This window comes from Excalfactoria chinensis, chromosome 4 (assembly GCF_039878825.1).
Source record: "Excalfactoria chinensis isolate bCotChi1 chromosome 4, bCotChi1.hap2, whole genome shotgun sequence".
Classification (NCBI taxonomy): domain Eukaryota; kingdom Metazoa; phylum Chordata; class Aves; order Galliformes; family Phasianidae; genus Excalfactoria; species Excalfactoria chinensis.
This window is the reverse complement of record NC_092828.1, coordinates 59,607,418-59,631,117: the sequence shown is the minus strand read 5'-3', so window position 1 is coordinate 59,631,117 and position 23,700 is coordinate 59,607,418. Positions and strand designations below refer to the sequence as shown.

The following is a 23,700-nucleotide window of genomic DNA, read 5'->3' as shown; positions in this document are numbered from 1 at the left end:
GTGCCTCTTGCTGTGATTGATTGCTTTTGTCTTTGATTCTCTTACTTCAAATCTCACGTTGCTTATTGTCTCTATTAGAGTGATTAGTGACCTGTGAGGCTGGGGACAAGCGAGATAGATATTTTGTAGGCCCTTCTAACCTAGATATCTATAGAACAGTTGCCTTTGATAGTGATCAGATGATTCCTGCATTTCTAATGTATTTGAGCAAATGTTAAATGCATCCTGACCTTCCTTCCCTTTGTTTTTCCCTCTTAAAATGTCATTTGTAGCATTATATTGCTGACAGAAAAATATCAGCAAGTGTGATGCAAAGCTAAAGTTTCCTTCTCTTGTAAATGTATACACTGCAGTAGAAAGGACAGTAACCCCTTAGAGGAGGTACTGTTGTATCTTTTAAGAGAAGAAGAGTCAAAAACTATTATAGAAAATACATACTGAGTTTCACCTAAAATTTCTGAAACGATAGATGTCTGTGTTGAACCTTGGATCCAAGTTAGTGGGAAGAAGTTATCTTTGTTCTCTCTGTAAATGTAATGAAAGACTAAGCCCAAATGCACTGCTCAAGGGCTATAAATGCCCTTCTATTTCATATTTTAAACTTATCCTTCACTCCACCTTCAAAATTTGCCCTTAACTATAGAAGTCTGTAGCAACTTAGTCCACTGTTAATATTTATGACTACCCCATTGCTTCAGCCTAAATTACAAGCTTCAAACAATTGCATCCAACTGAAATTAGGATGTTGGAATAGAAAACATTCATTTGTTCAGTCTTCTTCAGCCACTCTCAGCTTCTTTTCAGAGACAAGAATCCTCTAACCTATCCTACCAGCTGACTTCAAGCTGAACTTCAGAAAGGTTCTGTTACCCATTGACTATTCAACTGTATTGCAGTTCAGCCACTGAAGTCTCTCATTCAACTGCAGTATCAGGAACTATAGAGAGTCAAGAGTGAAAATTCAAAGCACCATGCAGGCAGCTCCACTGCCTAAACATTTTACTGGGGGTGGACATGAGAGAGAGCAAGTACACACATGTGCATACACACTACCATTGCTAAATTACTTTTTTTTTTTCCCATAACTTCAATCTGAGACAAATTAAATCCCCCATTCCACCTCCCACCTCAAAAAATAATCAAAGCTAAATTGATCTCTTAAGTGGATCAATATAAGCTTAACTGAAATGGATTGGGGAGTTTATCAGGCCTGATGCAGTAAAACACTAATAAGATCGCATCCAATTCACACATATAGGGCTAAATTTTCAGCACAAATTGATCTCATTGCCAAGGATGAATGGGAACCTTTAGTAATGGATTAGGGCTGTAAAGCATTCTTCTTCTATACAAGCAGTAGGTTTTCCTCTTATCCTCACTGATTGCATGTTTTTAAGGCTGACTTTCTTCTGTGCAGAACACTAGATTTCTCTTTCAAGAGTTTATTTGTTTCTAAAAGCAGACTGCTGGGTCATCTGCTGAACTACTTTGCTCTGAATAGTACCTGAGAGAAAGCACATGGAGCAAAATCCTCTTCCAGGCAGAATATAAAGGCATTCCTTTTGATGCCCTCATGTCCTTTCCTGCTGCAATGCCTACATGAGAGCTGCAGGTGGAGGGGAGTAGGCTCAGGAGAGGGAATAGAGGGTATCTCTAGCAACAAAGCAGTGCCTAAGAGGGGAGACCTGAACTTCATCTTCCATCAGTTCGTCAGATCACTGAACAGTCAACATTTTGGTACTGAGGTTATCTATGAGAAAGGGGAAAAGCTATCTTTTCTCCTACTCCTTAGGTATAAAATCCATAACAAGCAGATTGCTGCCTCCATCCCAGAGACAGGCATCAAGATGCCTTTTGTAGAATGGTTGTGAACCACTGACAGCAGCTGACTTGCAGTCACATGCACAGCTTACCTTGCCTCTGTAGACTACCCTCTGTGGTCAACAAGGAACAGGCTCCTCCAGAGGGTGCAATGAGAAAACCTGTCATACTCCAACAGCTGTAAACTGAAGTGTGCCAGGAGTTGCCAACATGAAAAGCAGCAAGACTACAGACACAAAGAAAGAAGCATTCTGGGGAAGCAGATAGCAGGCACCAGAGGTGCTTATTCTACTTCCAGGAAAGGGCAGTTTCTTTCCCAGGCCTATAGAGAGCTTCAGGACTCTCATTGGCTAAGTGCTTGGCTCTTAGATAGTTAGATGCAGGTGGAATCAATCCATCTTTGAAGACACCAGCTCCACAGTGGTGATGTTAGCTCTTAATCTCATCCCTTTGTTTATTTATTTATTTATTTCTGGAAGGCTGTTCTTGCAATTGAAATATAACTTTGCTGCACACTGATCAATTTAAAGGAGAAAAAATTGAGGTGAAAGAGTAAGCACTCTCTATTTTGTTATCCAGGTGTAAATGAATGTATGTACAAATGTGGTAGACCTTGCACAGCTATGCATTTCTCTGTCTAAAATAAAGAGAGAATAAAATGAATTGGCAAAATAAAACTTTTTGTGTGACATGGACATGGAAAAAAAGCTCACTGAAGTATGTAGACAAGGAAACAAACCTAGGTTTTAAGTATATGCGGTTGGGTAACAGTAAGGGGTGCCTGTAAGTCCCTGTAATGATACAGTGGGGAAGGACAATCTCTACCAAGAAAAATAGATTAATAGTGACGATGTCTGATGGAAAGACTAAATGCAGTACTGCTACCATTACCAATTACTACAAATAAACATAATGAAAAACAGGACAGGGAAAAAAAAAATAAGAGTTCCTCGTCCAGAACTTCTGAAAATAAATTTTCTGAAAGAAACACATTAAAATATGACATATTGTAATATATGGGAAAACAAACTAAAATGGAGTTACAATCAATTTTGGAAATAACAGAAACATAAATAAAAGAGCAGCAGTATCATGGTACCCATCAGGCCTATATTTTGTTAATGAGGAGTAAAGGATTTCTGCAAAATAGGCTGTTAATGTAAAATCCATAACTGCGCCTAGACTTCAGATAACTGTCTCTGGAATGATAGCCCCTGGTCCGCTCCCAGCACTGCCTAGAATACAGGAATATAAACTACATCCATTGCACAGATAATAAAAACAAAGTCTATCTGTCTTTTCTTTTTTTCCTCTCAAGAACAAAACCTTTTATTAATGGAAAGTTAAATTGCAGGCTCTGCAGGCAAAAATTTCAAAGTGCATTGGTAACACAGCCAGTGCTGTGCACAAGAAACACATTACACTCTTCAGGAGAAAAAAAATACTGCATCAAATAAAGCTCCAAAATAGAGGCTGTGAAAGTTTCACTTAAGGCTGAAAATTAAGCTCAAAATATTTGAAATTAGACACTCCAGATCAGAGTCATCCAAAATCTGTCACTGTTTTTTAAGATGTTTTTCTTATTACTTCAAAGACACAATTGTAACTGAAGCACTTTGCGCATGTTCTTTTCATCATCATTTGAACTGCAGTGTTTGTAATGGGTATCCTAGCAAAACAGAAACAATATTTTTTTTCCTATCCTAATCAACCACAGTTGTTTTATTGATGTACTGCTTCAATCGTATACAAGAGAACTCAAAATAATGTTACTTGGAAACACTTGAGTATCAGCTGAGTCTCAGGGAGCTACAATTTTTCTTAGATACAATATTCACAAAGAAAGGAGATGCAATTTTCAAATGAATCATTAGAAAAAGTATACCTGTGTATTGGTGACAAACCTTTCCAGAAAATTATTTGCATTAGGGATCCTTGAATCTGATCAGACTACATTCTTATGGCCTTGTCACCTTTGTCCTCTGGGCTCAGGGGGCTACGTGTAAGTACCTGCTGAAGGCTTATATCCACCTGGCTCATATCCACCCATGAGCTCTTCGTGGCTTCTCTCTTCTCCCGCTGAAGCTCCCTTCTCCCATTCCAAAACCAAAATGCAGTACTAACACACACACACACAAATGGCCATTTTCTTCCTAGATGGGCTCAAAAAGAGAGGGAGAACATCTTTAAAGGGACAAGCACATAAAGGCAAATCATGCCTAGTGGTGGAAAATGTCCAAATTTATAATTTTCAGGCTGAAAATAAACAAGGGGAAATATGGAAGGAAAAACAATGAACTCGCAAGGATTATATGAGTGTTCCTTTTGCATTTGTACAAATGAACACAGCAGCTCCGACCTCTTTTCAGCTCCATGCTAGTCAGTGCAGCTTGTCTCAGACATCCTTCCCCTGGTCCTCAGGTTTCACTCATCAGCCTTTCTCTGGCAAGGCAAGGCAGGGCTGGCTCTTTGGCAGCCTTCTTTAAGAGGACTTCAAGCCCGTAGCTGCCCCTTTAAGGCACCATGTCTTGAAAGCCATGTGGACAAAACTTTTCCCATTTCTTCTAACAGGCAGTGACTGTCACTGCATTGCCCTAATCCTCAATGCAGTCTGTCTCCCTACTGCTAACTTTCTTCTTTTTTCTAGCCTCTTTAAATAAGTCAGCCTTTGCAACTGCCCTCCAGTAATGAGGCTCTTATTTCTTTTTTGAGATGGACTTGGCTCTCCAGGGAGTTGAAATAATTATCCCCTATGGACAGAGGAGCACAGAAATGCACATGACACTGGAAACCTTGATACATTCAGTTGCATTGTTGCTCAGTATAAAAGGCCTCACAGCTGGCAAGTGTCCGGACAGGTTGCATTTGTCACAAACACCGATTTCTGGATGGATCCTAAAAGCCACCTTTTTCTCCCAAGCCTTTATTATCACTAATTCAGCAGCACCCATGGGTGCAGCCAGGGCAGAGGCCAGCAAACCACAGTTTGCTTTAAACAACCATTTCCTCCACCCAGCCAAGAGAAACCATCACAGCCAAACTTCTTCCTAATAGGTTGTGACATTCTTAATTCCAAAGCGTTGTCCCCAGACTGTGGCAGCACAGCCCTCTCTCTTACAGTTCTGTGCTGGCATCCAAAGATTTGCTTTTAGATGCTGAGACCACCTGTAATTCTGTATTCCCCCTCTCACACACGCTCACATACCCACATCCATCCATTTTTATTAGAGGGAAAAGGTTTTATATAAGTCTGGAGGATTGGATGTTATTTTTAAAATGTTTGCAGTAGTGCTTCTGAAGCATCCATATTATCCAGCAAAAAGAAGAATTTAATGCAAAACCGTATTTCAGTCGCTCTCCCAATGCTGCCGCTTCCCTTACAGAAATTGTTTTATTGAATCTGATTTATTTTTTTTTTAAATGAATTTGGTATTCATGAAAGAACTCAGATTGATAGCTTGGGAAGCGGTGGCCAGATTTCCACACAGAGTCCAGCCAGCAAAACCTGTGTCAGAACCACTGCAAGGAATTCTTGAACAACATCAGCTTATAGTGGGGGTCCACTGGGTTTTTTGTTCCGAACCACAAAGAAAGATTTCACCCACGTGCCCAACCTGATGCAAGGAAGTATTCCCAGACCCTACAGACCTATTCCCAGGCTTGTTTTGAAGGCATGTCTTGGATACATGCCTGTTGGGAGGCAGCATAAATGCAGAGGGTGACCGATCACCTGATCATACTATGATTCATACAACTGATCCAACATCAAAAAGGTGATTTATGACCCAACAGATCCAATCCTTTCATTCATCAGTTTACTAAGAAAGAAAGGAAATGGTCATATCTTAAGAGCAGTGCTGAAAAATGTGTTACTGATGAAGTACAAAATGGAATTTTTTCAGCCTCAAAGTACTAGAAAAAAACTACCCCAAACCTCTCACATTCTCAAAGTTTGTAGCAGTATTTATGCGTATCCAAGAACTGCTTTTGCACAAACTGACATGCACAGGCTTTTTTCCGTGGGTAAAGACAGGTGCAGATTTGCATCAATACACAATAATAATAAATAATGATAATCATAATGATCTGTGTTATGCTTTTCCAGCAGCTCTCTTTTTTTAATCTTTTCCATTTTCATTTCCCTCTAGCTTTGTTCCAAGTTCAAAAGAACAAGCCATCACTTCAGGCACGATTGCAGTGTGTGGCAAAAAGGTGCCGATAGGACACCCTACCCACAAAGATGTTTCCATTAACTGTGCATAAAGAAAAGAGGGTCCATCTTATTTTCACTCATTTATAATAGTGAAAAACATTCAGAGAGACTGCAAGCTTATTGCGGAGAGCTTGAAAGGAGCTCCTAATTATTATTCATTGTTTTATAGATCACTGTTAAAAGTGTTAATTTCAATTATCTAAACATTTTTCTGGCTTGTATGTCGTTTGCAATAAAATTACCAGGGCCAGATTTACTGGTGTACACCATTTGCTGCATGAAATTCCAACCTCAGGTTTATGGCTGCTTTGTGTTGCTGGAGCAGCACGCTGAGCTCTCTAATGATTCTGGCTTATTGCCTTTTCCCCACACATTCTGTATCAATTTATTATTCCATGGAGTATGGTTATATGCTTTCTGCAATTTACTTTAGAAATAGTATTAAAAATGAAGTTGACATGCATTAAATAATATTTTATTGATTTTCTTAAACTCGCAACGCAGGAGTGCATCACTGCACAGCTTGCCCTAAACAATACATACATATGTATATATATAAAACCACATGTGCACTGTAAGAAGAAGCCAAATGAAAGGCATACGTGTTGAACATAAATACATCTTAAACGACATCTTGAAAACCGTTGTGAGAAAAAGCATCGTATTGCACCAGCCTGTGTTTTGTACACTGGCACATTTGTAAGGTAAATGACACAATTTCACCATGGGCAGCATCTGAACAATCCATGCTGCTCCCGGAGGAGGGAAAGCAGGAAGAGAGAGTAGCCCCACACTGCTTTCCTACACCCTGTCCATTCAGGGAGGTTGCTCCATTTCCAAGCCTGTTTCAAGTACATACTTTGGAGCAGACATCCATTGCTGAGAGGCACACAGAAACAAATCACACCTGGATCTGCAGGATTGGTTTCTTTCAGATGCTCTATTTGACAAAGGCCGTTTTTTTTTTTTCTGAGGCAGGAAGAAGGGGAGTGTTTGGATGACCACCTAACCTTATAATGATTTCATTTCTAAATGTAGCAACTCTCAGTGAGCACGGAGATAGGTATTTTATTTCCCACATGTGTCTGTTTTAGATAAAGGCTTTACATTTCCATTTTGGGAAGGAATTTGAAAACAATTTCTGTTTAAAATATGGGTAAAAGAATAAAAATGGGTCAAGGTGGATTCAACACAAGAGATAATTATTAGCATGAGCTACAGCCTGAAGCATTTTAGAGTACACATACCGCTGGATAAATACGACACTGGTGCAGCACTGTATGCTATCTTCCCAGCTAGCACGCTTTTCATCATCCAGATGCCTTTGTATGATCTAAAGCAGAGCTGCATGGGACTTGCAATCAAATGCTGTGCTGTCAGAAAGGTGCGATCAATCATCTCTGCCAGGTTGACAGAGCAGGATCTGATTTATCCTGCCTCTTTCTGACGCTTATATTTATTATAAAATCAAAGGTAGCCAGAGTTTAGCATCAGTACAAACTGCTGGAGCTTTGTTCAGTAGTGAACTGTTATATGCGCAACGAGCACCAAATCTCCTGACATTTAATGATTCATTTTAAATATATCTGGCCCGTGAATTAGCAAACAGAGCTGTGAAATACTAACAGCAGCCAAAAGTAATTTATGAATATTGAATTGCTTGGTGTGGTATGTCAAACAAAAATACAGCAAGAACTCCCTTGGAAGCTTTTTTGCCTGCTGCAGGTTTTTGGTAATCAGAACACAGAAAACCTGAAACACCCCTCTAAAAATGGTAAAAAGGAAATTTTTAGTAAAGCACTCGGTAATTGAATATATGCAAGTAATAAAGCATGCAAGGACGGCTAATCACAGAATTCACCACTCTGCATACCATCACTCAATTTGTACAAACCTACCAGTACCCCCACGGAGCTTTCATAACCTGCAGCTGGGTTTGTCAGGTACCCAGATGACTTGGGGCAGGCAGCCATGCTGGGGCCTCCAATGGGACCTTGGAACACATAAAGTCCAATGGTGTGGATGCACTGCAGGACCTGGGTGCAGTGTGCTCAGCTGTCTGAGCAGTCTGCAAGCAAAGCTGTAGGAACCTGGCAGAGAGAAGCTCTTGGGTGAGACTCATGTGGCCACAACTTGCAATCATTTTAGGTTTTAAAATTACTGTTATAGCCTGGAGAACTGGTTGTCTATGACATGACAGTTTTCAGATGAGGAAAAATATGAGCCTTAGAAAAAAAGATTGAACGTGCATGGGCAAGAATAGCACCCAGCTTAAAATTAAATACAGATGTCTTGAAAAGCTGGCCTGCAGAGGAGGCACTGAAATACTCTCAGTGAAAAGTTATTTGTAACCTTCAGCCAGGGTGAAGGCAGGAGAGAGCACAGGGGAAATGCACAGAGGAATCATCTGCTTGAGTTCATACTTAATCCTCATTTCCTCACAGAGCACACACAGAAACACAGTCCGGAGTACATCAGTCTTTGTGCAGTTTCCTGGGCATTTTGAAAGTAGCCATCTGCCTTAAACCAGAGGTCCTGCCCTGATACTTTTACATGGTGTCTTATACTGGTTTCATGAAAACTCTGGTTCTTGTAAAGACTCAGTCATCCAGATGTACAAGTCTGTTTGCTGTGCTATGCATACTCATTGATCAGTATCCTTAGAAATCAGCTGGATATCATAATTAAGACAAGCCAACATCGCTAGCAGCAAATTATACATCTACTTTAGATCCAATTACACTGTAATGACTGAGTGGCAAAGAGATATTGGCAGCTAAAACAGCATCAAATAGCTTTCTTGAGGCAGAGCCAATAGCAGGGGGTAAAATTAGAAAAATATCCCATAACATTTTAACCTCTTATAACAAACAGGGAGGGAAAAAAAAATGCCAAAATTCCTAGGTAACAATGTTAATATGTTTTGAGTAGGAGTGGGGATTGTAAAAGTCAGTTTCTTCCTCAGGCTGAGGACTCCAGCTCCCCCCTGTCAGACCGAGCCCTGGGCTCTGCCAAGCATTCATCTGCAGCCAACATGTATTAGCTTCCACAGCATCCTGCTGTGTGGAGAGGTGCACCCCAGAGGAGGGGAGGGGGTTCCCTCTCAGAGGAGGTCTGGGTGAATTCCTGTGAGTGGGAAAAGACCTGCAGGAAAGCTGAGCAGTGGGAATGTATTTTAGCTCACGCTGTGGGAAAGAGAATGAGCTATGCAAGCATAAAACCCATCCTAGTCCTTTTATAACCGTGTTGGAACACCACCAACATGATATTTAGAAAATATCAAAGCTGTGGTTTAGATCACAATGTTGTAGATATTCCTGTTGCAAGGGATTTAAAGAGAATCCAAACGCTCTCTTGATAAAGTCAAGCCTTTGTTGAGAAAGGTTTTTAATCCATTTGGGTCTTTGCACTTCAAGGAAAAGAGTATTTCAAAAGTTCCTTTGAATAGGAAAAAAAAAGAAGAAGAAAGCCAATGTAAACTGAATAGGTGTGTCAATTGTAGTCATGCTCCCCAGCAGTTCCTTTGCAATAGACAATAGCAGAAATCAAATTACGCATGGACTAACATGTAGGGAAAAAGAAAAAAAGAGAAAGAAGAAAAAGGAGAAGAAAAAGAAGAAGAAGAAGAAAAAGGAGAAGAAAAAGAAGAAGAAGAAGAAGAAGAAGAAGAAGAAGAAGAAGAAAAAGAAAAGGAAGAAGAAAAGGAAAAAGAAGAAGAAGAAGAAGAAGAAGAAGAAGAAGAAAAAGAAAAAGAAAAAGAAAAAGAAAAAGAAAAAGAAAAAGAAAAAGAAAAAGAAAAAGAAAAAGAAAAAGAAAAAGAAAAAGAAAAAGAAAAAGAAAAAGAAAAAGAAAAAGAAAAAGGAAAAAGAAAAAGAAAAAGAAAAAGAAAAAAAAAAAGGAAAAAGAAAAACTACAGGCTTCTGAACATCAACAAGAAATTCAGCACCAGTTTGCCATGTCCCAGCAAGTCAGCAGGAGGCATTTCATGCAAGTAATCTGCAGAGGACAGCTTCCTGTGCACAGGGGAATCTGTACCCTGCCCCCTATTCATGGCAGCGAGCAGAAAGATCTACAGCTGGTTTTCTAATACCATGACTGATAAAATTGTCTGTATTCTAGAATTTGTCTGATGCTTGAAGCAAAACTTCAGGACTTAGTAAATGTTACAGAAAGTCCTTTTTACCCTGTTGCTTCTTGCTGTGTTGACACAAGTAGTTGCCTATGCTGTGGACAGGGTAACTTAATCGTTTTCTTTAGGATACTTGAAATATTCTCAATTGAAGGTTGATTTTCCTCAGAAATAAAAAAGAATATACATTCAGCTGAAATATTAAAGCAACTTCCAAAAACATTTCCACAGAATGCTGAGATACGAACTGGCTATGTACTCAAAGACAGATGAACTACCTTCTGGAAAAGTTGCTTGGTTTGACTTTGATTCAAATTAGAAAGTCTGGAAAACACAGTGTGTTCCACTCAAAAGAAACATCTATTGCAATTTTAATTGAAAAAGAAAGTAATTCTTAGGAGGAAATTGTGATGCTCTGTATCAGTTGGTTTATGTTATAAGCGCTTTTAGTAACTTCAGGTTCATCTCAGCACTTCTACACTAGCCATCCCATCTCCTTCCTTAAGAATGGAACTGCAAATGACTCCAAAAATCATCTCATCTACTCTAAATACTTGTTTTTGAAACTTTATCACTGAATTCAGAAAAAACCTCTAAGAATACCTCCTCGTCCAGCCATCCATCTACCACCAATATTGCCCACTAACCTCTGTTGCTAAGTGCCACATCTCCACATTTCTTGAACATTTCAGGGTGGTGACTCCATCACATCCCTCAGCTGCCCATTCCAGCACCTGACCACTCTTTTGGAGAAGAAATTCTTCCTGATATCCAACCTGAATCTCCCAACGTGGGGCCATTACCTCTCATCCTATCACAGTTACCTGGGAGAAGACGCCAAGCCTCACCTCACCACAAACTCCTTTCAGGCAGTTATAGAGAGCAATAGGGTCACCCCTGAGCCTCCTCTCCTCCAGAATGACCAATCCCAGCTCCCTCAGCCACTTCTTATAAGACCTGTGCTCCAGACCCTTCAGCAGCTTTGTTGCCTTTCTCTGAACAAGCTCCAAGGCCTTCGTGACTTTCTTGTAGTGAGGGACCCATGAGATGAATCTTAGGTCTTAGCACAGGACACATCATGACCTGTGACAGCTCAGTTTTCTCAAGCTTGTCTCTCCCTAAGCGAGCTTGGCCCTTAATTTATTATGATCAAATGCATATTTATATCAAATCAGATTAAATCCCATTTTTACAGTGTGTTAACATTAAAAGGCAACATTTGATATACACAAATGAGAGTAAAAGTAAGCAACAGTATCTGTATAAAGTGAAAAATGCACCAAAAACTCAATAAAAAACAAGGAAGTTGTTTCACAAACACAAACAAACACCTCTAGGAGATACTAGATGTGTGAGAAGTTTATAAACTGGTACCTGCCCAATAGCCTCATGAAAGACAAGGCAGGCTCCAGGGTGGGACACAGGTCCTGTAGAAGGAAGGGAAGGAGGGCACATTGCACCCACATCATACTGCGGGCAGGCTGCAGGGGCCAGAGCAGTGCCTGCCGATGTGATCATGCCTAAGGCCACACAGCAGGCTGGATCAGGGGGAGCAAAGTTAGGTCAGGTTTTCTGAGGCTTCAAATGCTGACCTGCTTCTCTCAGAGATGTATTAAACCTCAGATGTATTCTCTACTTGCATAAAGTGTTCATTTCCGCTGCCTTTGGTGCAAAGAAAAAAAAAGAAGAGCAGCACCCACCTAAAAACAAAGAAAGAAATGGTTTGACAAAGCCCAGTGGATCAATAGTTGTATGGGCAAGAAAAAACAGCAAAACATTTAAGGATCTTTAAATTCTTCACAGAGCACTCTCATCAGCATGATCACCTCAGGCCCTAACACGAAGAACATATATATAATTTATCTATTATCCCAGAAGAAATTCCTTTATGAGACTGAAGAGAATATTTTCAAAAGTCTTAAAAAACAACTCCACATCTTTTATATATATATTATATATATTATATATATATGTATATATAATATATAGTTTATATATACATATATATATATATATAGTTACCTGTATTCTCTCCTTTTGTGATGACACGCATCATTTCTATGCATAATAAAAGTCTTCAATACTGACTTTTATAACACAATGGAGATCTGATTAGAACAGTGTGTGGTAATTGTGCATGCTAAAGAAGCTAAAATAGAAATTAGAATCAAAAGGCATTTTCAAAAAAAAAAAATTAGTCTTTTTTAATTTTTCAGGCAACATTTTTTCTCCCAAAATATACATCTTCACAAACAATAAGTTGAAGGAGCTCTCTCAGGACAAATTAATCCCTTACATGAACAGAAAATACAGTAAAATACAGTCATTGGGTCCGACTTCAGAAACATTCCTAAACTTTAAAGTCCACCATGGCAAAAACAACAGAAATAAAGTAACATTCAGTTATACTTACAGAGCCATTATTTCTACAAATTAACACTGACTATGCCTAAATCTTCAAGTAATAGGGCACAACAGGAGTGAATACACGGAGTTAAACAACTGATGTAGAAGCCGTGCTGCCCAGAGTATCAGTGTGAAGGAGACTTTGCTCTGGTGGGATTCCACAAGCAAGGAATGTGATAGCCCTGCTCCTGGAAGGCAAAAAGCCTTTGGTTCCATTAAAAATGGATGGATATGGTGTACACCTAAGGTGCTCCACACTGACACAGGCCAAAACGTGGGCGACTGTGATGGGCAGGAGATGGCCTCAAAAGCACACTTCTGCCCCATGTGTAAATACTAACAAAAAGCATGCACTGTCAGCACAAAAATCTAGCTCAAAATGTTTGCCTAAAATAAGTTTCAAATAACACTTAAGTTACCGTAAACAGCAAATACTTAAAGTAAAAATAGTTTGGAGAATGTTCTCTCTCTTAAATTACCACTCTTCTAGATCATCAGTTATTCCCATTTCCCCACTTCTGTGAAATTCCACTATAGAAATACAAGAAAGAAAAACATTTAGGAATTTTAAGATATTTTACTGTACACCCTTAAAATGGTAAATATTCTGGATATATACAACACGTGTACAAAATACAGTCTCCCTTTACTGTAGTGGTCTAGCTATTAGTTGTGCTTTCTTCCCTATTTAGGAAGTCTAATGTTGCTTAATTTCATGAAAGTTTTCATGAAACGTAAGATTTGCTAATAGCAAACAGCTCAAAAAGTAGTGCATTCAATGTTTAAGCATTATATTCTTAACAGAGTGATAACAAACCATAGTCTTAAGGTTGAGTAGTCTTTGTTAATTATATAAAACTGAATTTTTAAGCATTAAAAAAATTCCTTATCCACATTTTTTTGTTTTTAAAAGGGCAAAATTTCAGCTCGTATTTGAGCCAATTCTCAGATCAAACATCATTCTGAAGGTGAAACTTCAGTTTAGTTTGATTTTATCAGTTCTGATAGCTTTTCTCTGTTTCAGCGGAGATAAAACCAGGAAGATGGCAAAGCACCTGTTCCTGGGTGTTTCAAATCCCAATTAACTGGAGTGTGCTTGAATAAAAAACCCACAGATTAGGTGTGTTCCCAACTCAAATCAATAAATCTGTTGTAGCTTGCCTTACACCTTACAAATAAAACAATATTGCATTTATTGCCGTGTCTATACAAAATTCCCACAGATTATAAACCCAGTGACCATTATTGATTTGCTGCCCACAAGTAATTATCTAAAACTCTAAAATCATGTTTGCCTGACTGATAAATGCAGGTTTGTATGCTTCCAGATAGAAAATATTCATATACCAATGGAGATTGGATTCAAATACTGATTTGAAGGTAATTACTCTGTTGCTGTATTTCCCATAGAAACATAGAAAAAGAAACGTTGGCAAAAATAATCATAATTTCCTGACTGGTAGAAACTTGAGCATGTATGAAATTACTGCCCCTAGGCTGAAATCTACCTGTCCTGCTGGTAGAAATACTAATTCTCAGAAGATGCATTTATATGTTATATTGTACCTTGATCTTGCTACCACAAACACAGTAGAAACCACTGTATTTCTGCATCAATGCACTGGTGCTTCAAGCAAGACATAAGTAAATTAGGGCTGCCAAACAGAGGGAGAGGAAGAACATTATTAAGTGATACTCAGCAGCTTTATCTCCCCCTTTCCCTAGTGAGAGCAGGTTCTTCAGGACAGCAAGTAGGATACGTTCTTCACAGTACACCTGACTGCTACTTACACAATGCTTAAACTTATTTTCAGTGACAATGCAGCAAAAATCCTTGCTTGAAGAACCTATGTTTCATTAAAACATAACACTAACAAAAATAGTAAAGAGCCCTTATGGCTCAAGTTCTTGCTCTCTGCATATAAACAAACCACATAAAAAAAACATTGCAACATCATAAAATACAGTTCTGGTAACTGATACACTCAGTATCCATCTCAACTGTGATTTGTTCCTCCATTTTGCAGAGCACTAGGAGGAGGAAGACATCTCTGCAAGCTCTTCCTCAGGTTGGAATGAAACATCAAGCCAAAGGCTGCATTTTCGAGTAGATGCAGATCATGATTTCTGGTCCTCCTCTGACGGGACAACTTCCAAGAGGATTTGCAATGCTTCAGTTACAGTGTCTGCAAAAACAAAAGCATACACGTGGGAGATTTTTTGGATGGATGGAGAAGGAAGAAGCAGCCAGGAAAACTACCTCATCTGCTACACAGCCAGCTTGCAGATAGTGTTCATGAGTTACATGTACCTGGTGCACATATCATTTAAATGCCTGGCTTATTTTATTGTCTTTTTAACTATGTGTTCTTTTCCTCTCATCTAATGATATTTATATAAAATAACAACAGAAGGGTATATAGGTATACACTTGTTCAATAAAGGTATGCATGCATTTAAGGACTACCATAAAACATGACTGCTCTCCGCAACTGCTTAGTTTTAACACCGTTGTAATGTTAAAATAAAACTCTGGAAGGGTTCAAACAAGTTAATTCAGCTGTGCCAAGTTCTGCCTAACCAAAAAAGGAAACAACACAAAGAAACAGCAGAAGAAAGAAAATGATTATAATGCTTCATAGATCTGAGGATGTCACACGTATAAAGAAACTTTACATTCTTGGTCACCATGGACATATTTCCATCCTGTGTATTTAGAGGTTTCCTTTTTAAAGAACTGATTCATAAATGACACAGTTCATTTATATACTGAAGAGTAAAAGAGCATTCTTTTACCACTTCTTTGTCTTTCTTCTTTCATTTTCAGCAACACATTTTCAGCTAGCAGGATTTATTTTGAGAGAAAGTTCTTGTTTCCCTGTCTAGTACTATGTGTCAGCATCTACACCAGTGCAGAGTGAGAAGGGTAAAGCAGCGCAGCTCTCAGAAGACATGAACCAGAACAGCTTTCCTGCTTTGCTGTCTAACAGCCTCTGCCATCTTCTGCTCTTCCCTCTGGAGGTCAGCAGCACAGCGCAAAGCCAGCGTGCCCTCAGACTACACATTGATGGAGTCAGAGAGGCTGAGATTCAACAGGGACTGCATTTTCTTCCATCTCTCTCCCTTCCAGCAGCAGGGACTTAAGATCTGGGCTGTGTTGATTTAGGGTGAAGGGCAGGAGGACAGCCAGCAGTGGGAAGCCTGCAGGGGTTTGCCCTGGTTGGTCCACACCTTCCAGGCTTGAAGATGAGCAAAGGAGTAAGAAGAAAGAGACTTTGTGTCAAGCTGAGCTGAAGCGTCAATATCCTCTTAGACTAACCAGGCCCAGCAGCCAGGCCTTGCCCTCCCTATGGTAGGAGGCAGCTGCCCTTCTTCTACCTCCATGCAGTAGTAGCAAATGGAGAAGCAATCACACAAGCATGGGGGTGAGGGGTTTGACTTGCTTGTTTGGCTGGTTTTGTTTGCACTATACTCAAGGTAAGACAGTGTAAGAACATTTCATTCTGTCATCAGTCAGTATTTGGATTAAGCAATAACTGGATTCACATGACCACATTTCCATTTGTAATGAGACAAAGAATCATCAGTAAAGACACCTTTTGTTTCTACTTTCAATTCTTATTTCACATTTTAAGTGTAGAAGTCACTGTGAATAAGGTCCAACAACCTTCACCAAAAAAAAAAAAGCCCTGAGCTGGTAGCTCTGTGAGTGCCACATAGAGCTTGGAAGGGTAAAGAAAGCAGTAATTTTTTGCATATTTATAAGACCAAACATATGATCGTCAGCAACATACACTGAGTAAATTTCCTGTGGATCACAGCATTGCACACTCAAAAAAGAGAACAATGGATGATACCGTGTCCTGAGTGAGGAAGCATCATCCTCTAGTGTTTGTTCACAATCCCAAAGGAGACATTTTGTTATATAAACAGTCTCCCTTCTAGTATGGGCTCAGGCTATGAAGGAAGCAGCACTCAACTTTTAAAGACCTTCCAATTTAATCCACTGTAAAGAAATAAAGCATGAATCTATGGTTGGGTTTTCAACTGAGAAGTCCAACTGGAAGAGTCCTGGTGCTGGTGTCACATCCTTTTACACATTCATCTGCTTCAAAGGATTTGCTAGACTTGACTTCTTTTCATTTTCACATTAGTTGTACAAAAAGCAAGCAAGCAGAGGTCAAATGAAACCTGTACTAGCTGAAAATTATTTGTCCCAGAACATTTGGTACTACAGCAAACTTCCTTTGGAAAAGAACAAAATGTTATTCCCACTGCAAAATACCACCCAGACCCTATTAACCTCTCCAACTGTGAAGTAATCTTTTGTTCAATACAGTAATTTGGTAAAGAGAATAGGCAATGTAAATGCCATTAAGGACAGTCAAAATGTGCTTATCCAAAGAACAAAGACATTCAGTCTTGGAGGGAATTTCTTGGGTAATGCATACTCATCTTCAGGCCTGGTATTTGAACTCACTACTCCCAGCTGTTCAACATCCCTCTCCTCTGATCATTACAAAATCTATACTTAATATCCAGACAAATGTTATGTGGAGATGGTTTTGTACCTCTGGGATCTTGCAGCATGTTGCAAGGCATGTCTGGGGAGATGAGCAAGTGACATTCACCCCAACAAGGTGACTGCAAATGGGCAGACAGAGACCCATGCCACCGGCACACTGGGCACAGCCTTGCCAGCAAGACACTATGCTCCAACCAACCAGCTCCGACCTCCAGCAGTACTGCACAGAATGCTCCATTCAAGTCTAAATACACTAGATCTATTGCATTTTCCTTCTGTCTGGAAAAATCAGTTATCTTCTCAAAGACAGCTACCCAGCTGATCTGGCAAAAATCTGCCTTTGGTGAATTGCAATCAATTTTTCCACAGTGTCCACTTACACTGTGTCCAGAATTACTCTTTCATGCCTAAACTCATCTAATGCATATGGTTTCAAAGCAGGAATAACAATCTGTCAGCTGTGCCATGACTGTTTCTTCCTGTATCTCACAGAGGTACCTTAAGTGAATTCATCCTCATTCATTGACTTTGAAAAACGCTCTCGGGCTATACAGAGAAGCACCCTTAGCTTTTAGAAAGTCATGCCAGTTTAATAATGACTCCATGCTGAATGTTTATTGCTTACTCTGAGAGGTAAAAAATAATAATAAAAAAAAAAATCTTTATATTTAACAAGAAAATCGCCTCTCCACACCACCTAAAAACTGTCAACATCGCTTTTCTGTCATTACTGTTGTTATTTTGGGAATAATAATTGCAGAGCAAACAAGCTGTTTCACCCACCGCCTGGCACCCGCTGCTCTCCCCCCTGAGCCAGCACAGTGTGTCCACACACATCACACAGGCACCTGGCCTCCCTTCTAGGACGAGAATTTTGTGTTATCTGAAAAGCTAGAAGATTTACCTTCATTGTCACAGCTGGCAGAATGAGCTCCACATACACCCAGACTACCTTAAAGAGAACATTTTTTCTCTCATCCAAGTAATGTGGTTCAACACTGGCATCCTGTGGCCAGAGATTCAAGCGACTATATTCCAAAACCTCCGAGTCTTCACAGAAAATGCTAAAAGTCTCCAGAGTATGATAAGGGAAAATCTCCAAGTTCCTAAATGTCTATTTGTCTGAGAAATTACACACAAACAACTATTTAATAGAATGCCTTTTTGCACACAATTATTTTCACTTGCACTTGAATCTTCTACTCAGTCCCAGTGTATTTCATGTAATTTACAACTTTCCTGATATAAAATTAAGTAGAGCAAAAACCGATCGCCTTAAACTAACACCTTCTTAATGTAAATATTTTCTGCTTTATTGTCTATGGATTTCCAGAAATGAACTGAAAAATCATAGATTTTACAACAGATGAGATATAAAGACTACATTTTTACCATCTATGCACATATAAAAACATGAATAATAGGTTATAGTGTGATACATATAAATACCAAGATGCTCTTATTGTGAGCATCTTGTTTTAAAGCATCCTTTAACAGTGCAGCACAAAAGGCAACACAGATTTTCAGTTCACCACCTATATTATAGGACAGTATACACAACAAAGTATATTCACTAAAACTATCTGTAGCTGAAATTTTTCAGGGGCTGAGTCTTCTGTTTTGCAGCAGAGATTTTCTTTTAGTTTCATTTCTCCCATCTCTCAAGTATTTTGCCTATATTCTTAATTCGTCTTTTGAAAATTACCTGCATGTTGCTAACTTCCTCTCACGTTCATTGAGAAAAGAAGAAAATAATAAGTGACAATGATTTCTTTCTAGTAGAAATGTTCCAAATAACCCTTCTCAAGCATACCAGAACTTTCACAAATGCTTTTATAAACATTCAGAAATGGCACAGAAATGATTATTTGTGTATTTTACATGTCACTTGGGAAACTGTTTGTCACAAAGCATGGAAACCATTTCCACAGAGGTGTGTGAGGTTTGGTGAATTTTCCCTCACTTGGTTGGTAGCCATTCTCAAGGACAATACACCCCCACCAAACCTGACCAAGCCTGTCCCATTTTCCTACATTCCTCAGAGGTACACAGATGTGTCGTGCCAACAGTGAGTAACAAGCCCATCCTGCCATCACAACTGTGACATTTTGGTTTCCAAACCAATTCTGCTACAAGTGAGATACTGTCTCTAAGGGAGCAGAAGAGAGGGAGATTGAATTTAAAAGGAATCACGTGGTTGTAAGGGCAAGAAGGGGAAAAGGAAGCAGGAAGAGAGGCATGCAGACATTTGAAGTCACTTTCTTTGACTGAAGAATAGGCTTGCTGTAAACATCTCTGTTTAGTTAGCTGACATTGATTGTAACCAACGCTACAGCATACTCCACAAAGAAACTTGCATTGTCATGCCCGGAGCAGAGCAGCCAAGGGAATCGATAGCAAGGATTTCACAACACCCGGAGCCCTGAGAAAGTTCTAGAGTCAGATCAAGGAGGGAAGCCCCCTGGGGACTTACCTAAGAGCTTTCTGAACCACTTTGGTTTCTTGTCCCATACAATAAAGAGGTAGTAGGCAGGAACTCCAGTCAGGGTTATTGCGAATCCAATCCCTGTATTGACTGGATCGGAGTAAAGTGACAGTGCAACCATGAAGAGGCAGGTGAAGGAAAACAATGCTGGAATAAATAGAGGCACCTGGAATACAAAGAATCATTACTTGGCACTGACCTTGCTGTTGAATGATAATGGCATTTAATGTTCCATGAAATGTAAACCAGATAAAACTCAGCAGTACAGGATAGTCCTGGAGAAATGCAGGTTTCTAGAAGAGGCACGCAAAATGCCAGTGACTGCAGGAACCAAGCTAAGCCAAGTGCTACGCAGTAAGCACCACAGAAGTCTTTTAATTACACACTAAAACACTAGAGTGTTTTATGCCCTTTAAAATGTAAAGGTTGTAAATATGTTACATTACAAAATTCCTTTCTCTAATCCTCCAGTAGATAAGTAAGCAGCACTAACTGCAGTAAAGATTTCCTCTTTGATAATTACCTATTAGAAAACATTTTAAAACACAACACGGAGCTCAAGCCACCTTTTAAAACTATTAAGAAGATATTGATTTTCTTCCTAAGGTAAAAATCAAAATCTGGTAGGAAGAGAGCAAGTTAAACACCCATTTGACTACCGATAAACATATTTGATACCATTATGAAACTGATAGCTTCTGGAAAAGCACTTTTCTGACAGTATGACTGGTAGCATTGTCAGTGTCACTGTTGAAAGGATGAAAAAATAGCAATATCAAATTCATTCTCTCAATTTTAAAGAATGCTACCACAGTCACTACGTTACCACCTCCCTGTGCCATGGCCTGTGAACTGTTTGGTGCAATGGAGAACTGGAGAATCTCCCTGGAGACTATTTTCTTCTTTTCATGCCTTGAAACATTACTGTTCCTCTTTTCTGTACTGTCAAAGCATTTTTTTAATCAAAGCAAAATGGGCTGTGCTGTTGACCTTCTTATTTGCTGTTATGCCTGCGAGAACGCAACAGTGCACATTCTCAGTTCTTCATAAAATAGATTTCTTAGGAATACGTAAATAGGGCTAGAATCCTCCACATTTTTCATCACATTACCTTTCCGTACACATAATAGGAAAACACTCTGTGAGATGTTAAATGAAATAAGATCAGCAACAGAACTAAGTTCTAAGTAACTGTAGTTCAGTGGGCCAAGCTATTGTTATTTACTTTCTGGCTTCACAGTAACAGTGCCTGCAAACCACTCATGAGTTCAAAATATCACAGTAATATTACTACTGACTTATTTGCACATCATATTTGGCATAATTTATATTGGATAGACAATGAAATATATATTTAAATTTAATGCTAATACCTGGCATGATTTTTGGTGGAAAAATTTTTCAAATCTTTAACAAAATATAGATTTAATTGAGGACTAGATGACTAGCCCCAGTATTTTGAGTTTGAAGCTTATCACAGAATCATAGAATAGCCTGGGTTGAAAAGGACCTCAAAGATCATCCAGTTTCAACCCCCAAGCCATATACAGGGTCACCACGTACTAGACCAGGCTGCCCAGAGCCACATCCAGCCTGGCCTTGAATGCCTCCAGGGATGGGACATCCACAATCTCCTTAGGCAACCTGTTCCAGTGTCACCACCCTCTGTGTGAAAAACTTTCTCCTAATCTCTAACCTAAACCTCCCTGTCTTAATTTAAAACCATTCCCCCTCATCCTATCACTATCCACCCTTGTAAACAGCTGTTCCCCCTGCTGTTTAAATGCTCCCTTCAAGTACTGGAAGACTGCAATGAGGTCTCCCCAGAGACTTCTATTCTCTAAGCTAAATAAGCCCAGTTCCCTTAACCTTTCCTCATAGGAGAGGTGCTCCAGCCCAGCTCCAGCTACACCAGACTGGAGGTATTTTCACACAACTTGGCAGAGCATAAAGACCTCAGCTTGCCTCACAGTGCCTCAACACAACAGGCAAAACTGAGCAAACACCTTGCCTTTTGCACAGCAAGCTCAATCGCTCCCCTACAGCCACTAGGGAATTAATAAAAATTGTCTTTCAGAAAAGAGCTCAGCCAGGATATCACTGGAGAACTTTAAGGGAAACATGAGGAGACTCTTCAACATAAAAGACTATTTTCTATTAAATCTTGTTTTTTTCTTAAAACAGCCTAACTTTTTACATCAGCAAATGCTGCTTTGCTATCTAACTAGACAATAGATACAGGGGAGAAAAATTCATGTAGAACAGCATAGAGAGAAGGTTACCTTGAAAGGACGAGGCATATCAGGACGTTTATATCTGAGATAAATCAAGCCAGCAACTACCAGTCCAATAAAAAGCCACCTGGCAAAACTGAGGAAATTCAGGAGACTGTAGAGATCCCCACTGAATAACATTATCATTGTGAGAGGGTGCTGCAAAAGAAATTCAGAGTGTAAGAGGCTTTTAATGGTTTGATCTCTGTTATTTTACAGCAGTGATGCCAGATCCATCGGCATGGAGAGAAGCAACACAGTCATATCCAGAGATACATGAGAGCCACAGCCTTCAAGCAGGCCAGCTCATGTAACCAGATGTCTGATCAATGCCTACCAGTCCCCTGGGATCATGTTCAATCAATATTTGCTATCCTGGCTGACCACACATGAGCCACACACACCTGTCCCCAGTAACCCAGACAGATACACAGGCACCACAACACATGTGCATCCTGTGCTTTGTTCTCACAGGACCTCCCCACCACTCCTCTGCTTGCTCATGACAAAGGGAGCGTATCAGAGGTTGGCTACACAGCATGGGATGGTGGTAGGGCACACCAGGCTGACACCAGCTTGTACCAGCAGCATGTCCTGTGGGCTTGAGGGATGTAGACTCACTGCACATTGGAAATACAAACATTTCTAAGCAGAGATAAGCAATCAGCTGTCACTCAAGAGGTTGCTGAACAGTAAAAAGGGAAAACAACAGTAAAATAAATACAATTCTTCATTAAATGGGTGTTTTGAGGTATAAGGTGTCTGTGAGATGGGTGAAAGCTTAAGCATAAATCAGAGTGTTGTACCTGGGGTTAGATGATTAGTGTAGGCTACATGGATCTGCTCCAGCGTTATCTCTGGACAAAAGCAGAATATCTGTAGCTTGGACCAACTATAAAGGGTAGTCCACACTTCCCATATGAGACACTCTATACCTGCAATGACACAGCCCTTGCATTTGGGAATGAAGGCACCCGCAAGCGTCACTATTGTGCAATTCTTCAGAAAAAGACAATGTCCCAGTGGCGACAGTCCCTCAAGGTTTATAACAAGGCATTCACAGGTGAAATGCAGATCTCTGAATATTTAGCTGGGCTAAATCTTTGTATAAAGAACATTTGTATTAGAGATCTAGAGTCACAGCCCCTCTTTGCGTTTTGTTGTTTTGTATTTTTTTTAAAGCAGTGAGTACTGTGTGGATTTGAATCAGAAGGATCAATATTTCAAATCTGGATATCTGGCTTCCAAACTCTAATGACTTACAAAACACTTGGTTCTTTACTCATGGATATTAAGCAAACTTCTCTGTAAAGGTCAAAGGAAGTTTTCCCACTGAATTATACTGGGCCAGAATTCTGCTATATAGACTCAGTCCCTAGAAGAAATCTCAGTAATGGGAGTGATACTGCAACAACAGGCCAAGCCAGTGAAAGAGAGCTAAGAGTAACAAAACCATACTGTATGGTTTCTTGGAATTGTCACATATACATCCACCAAATATCAGGAGATACAAAATAATAACGCAAATTTCTTATTCCTAAACGTTTGGGTTTTTTGTGTTTTTTTTTCAGGCCTCAAACACTGAACATGCTCATTTTCTCAGTTTCTCCTCAAGATCTCTTTCGTATAGCATGTAGAACTTGTAAGGAGAAATAAAAGAAGAAAATGCTAAACTGCAGACTACTGACACAGAATATATCCTGCAACTACTGTGCTTGCACTGAGGCAAGAGAAACATAATCCTTGAATGAAAACCATCTTCATATGAGAATCTGACTTTTTTAAAGGAGATCAATGTACTAGTAATGGGACCAGATGCAACAGAAGAAAACATTTTCAGGGGAAAAA

At 39.6% G+C, this 23,700-nt stretch overlaps 1 protein-coding gene across 1 annotated transcript in view; it reads right to left on the bottom strand.

Moving 5' to 3' along the window:
* Positions 1 to 12,345: 12,345 nt before the first annotated feature.
* SLC7A11 (solute carrier family 7 member 11) overlaps positions 12,346 to 23,700 on the bottom strand; it is a 57,260-nt gene continuing 45,905 nt past the window's right edge. The window contains exons 10-12 of the mRNA XM_072334878.1: positions 21,862 to 22,011; positions 19,568 to 19,745; positions 12,346 to 14,755 (exon numbers count right to left, since the gene is read on the bottom strand). Of these exons, the coding sequence (XP_072190979.1) occupies positions 14,688 to 14,755; positions 19,568 to 19,745; positions 21,862 to 22,011 (396 nt within the window). The 3' untranslated portion in view covers positions 12,346 to 14,687. The remainder of the gene's footprint in view (positions 14,756 to 19,567; positions 19,746 to 21,861; positions 22,012 to 23,700) is intronic.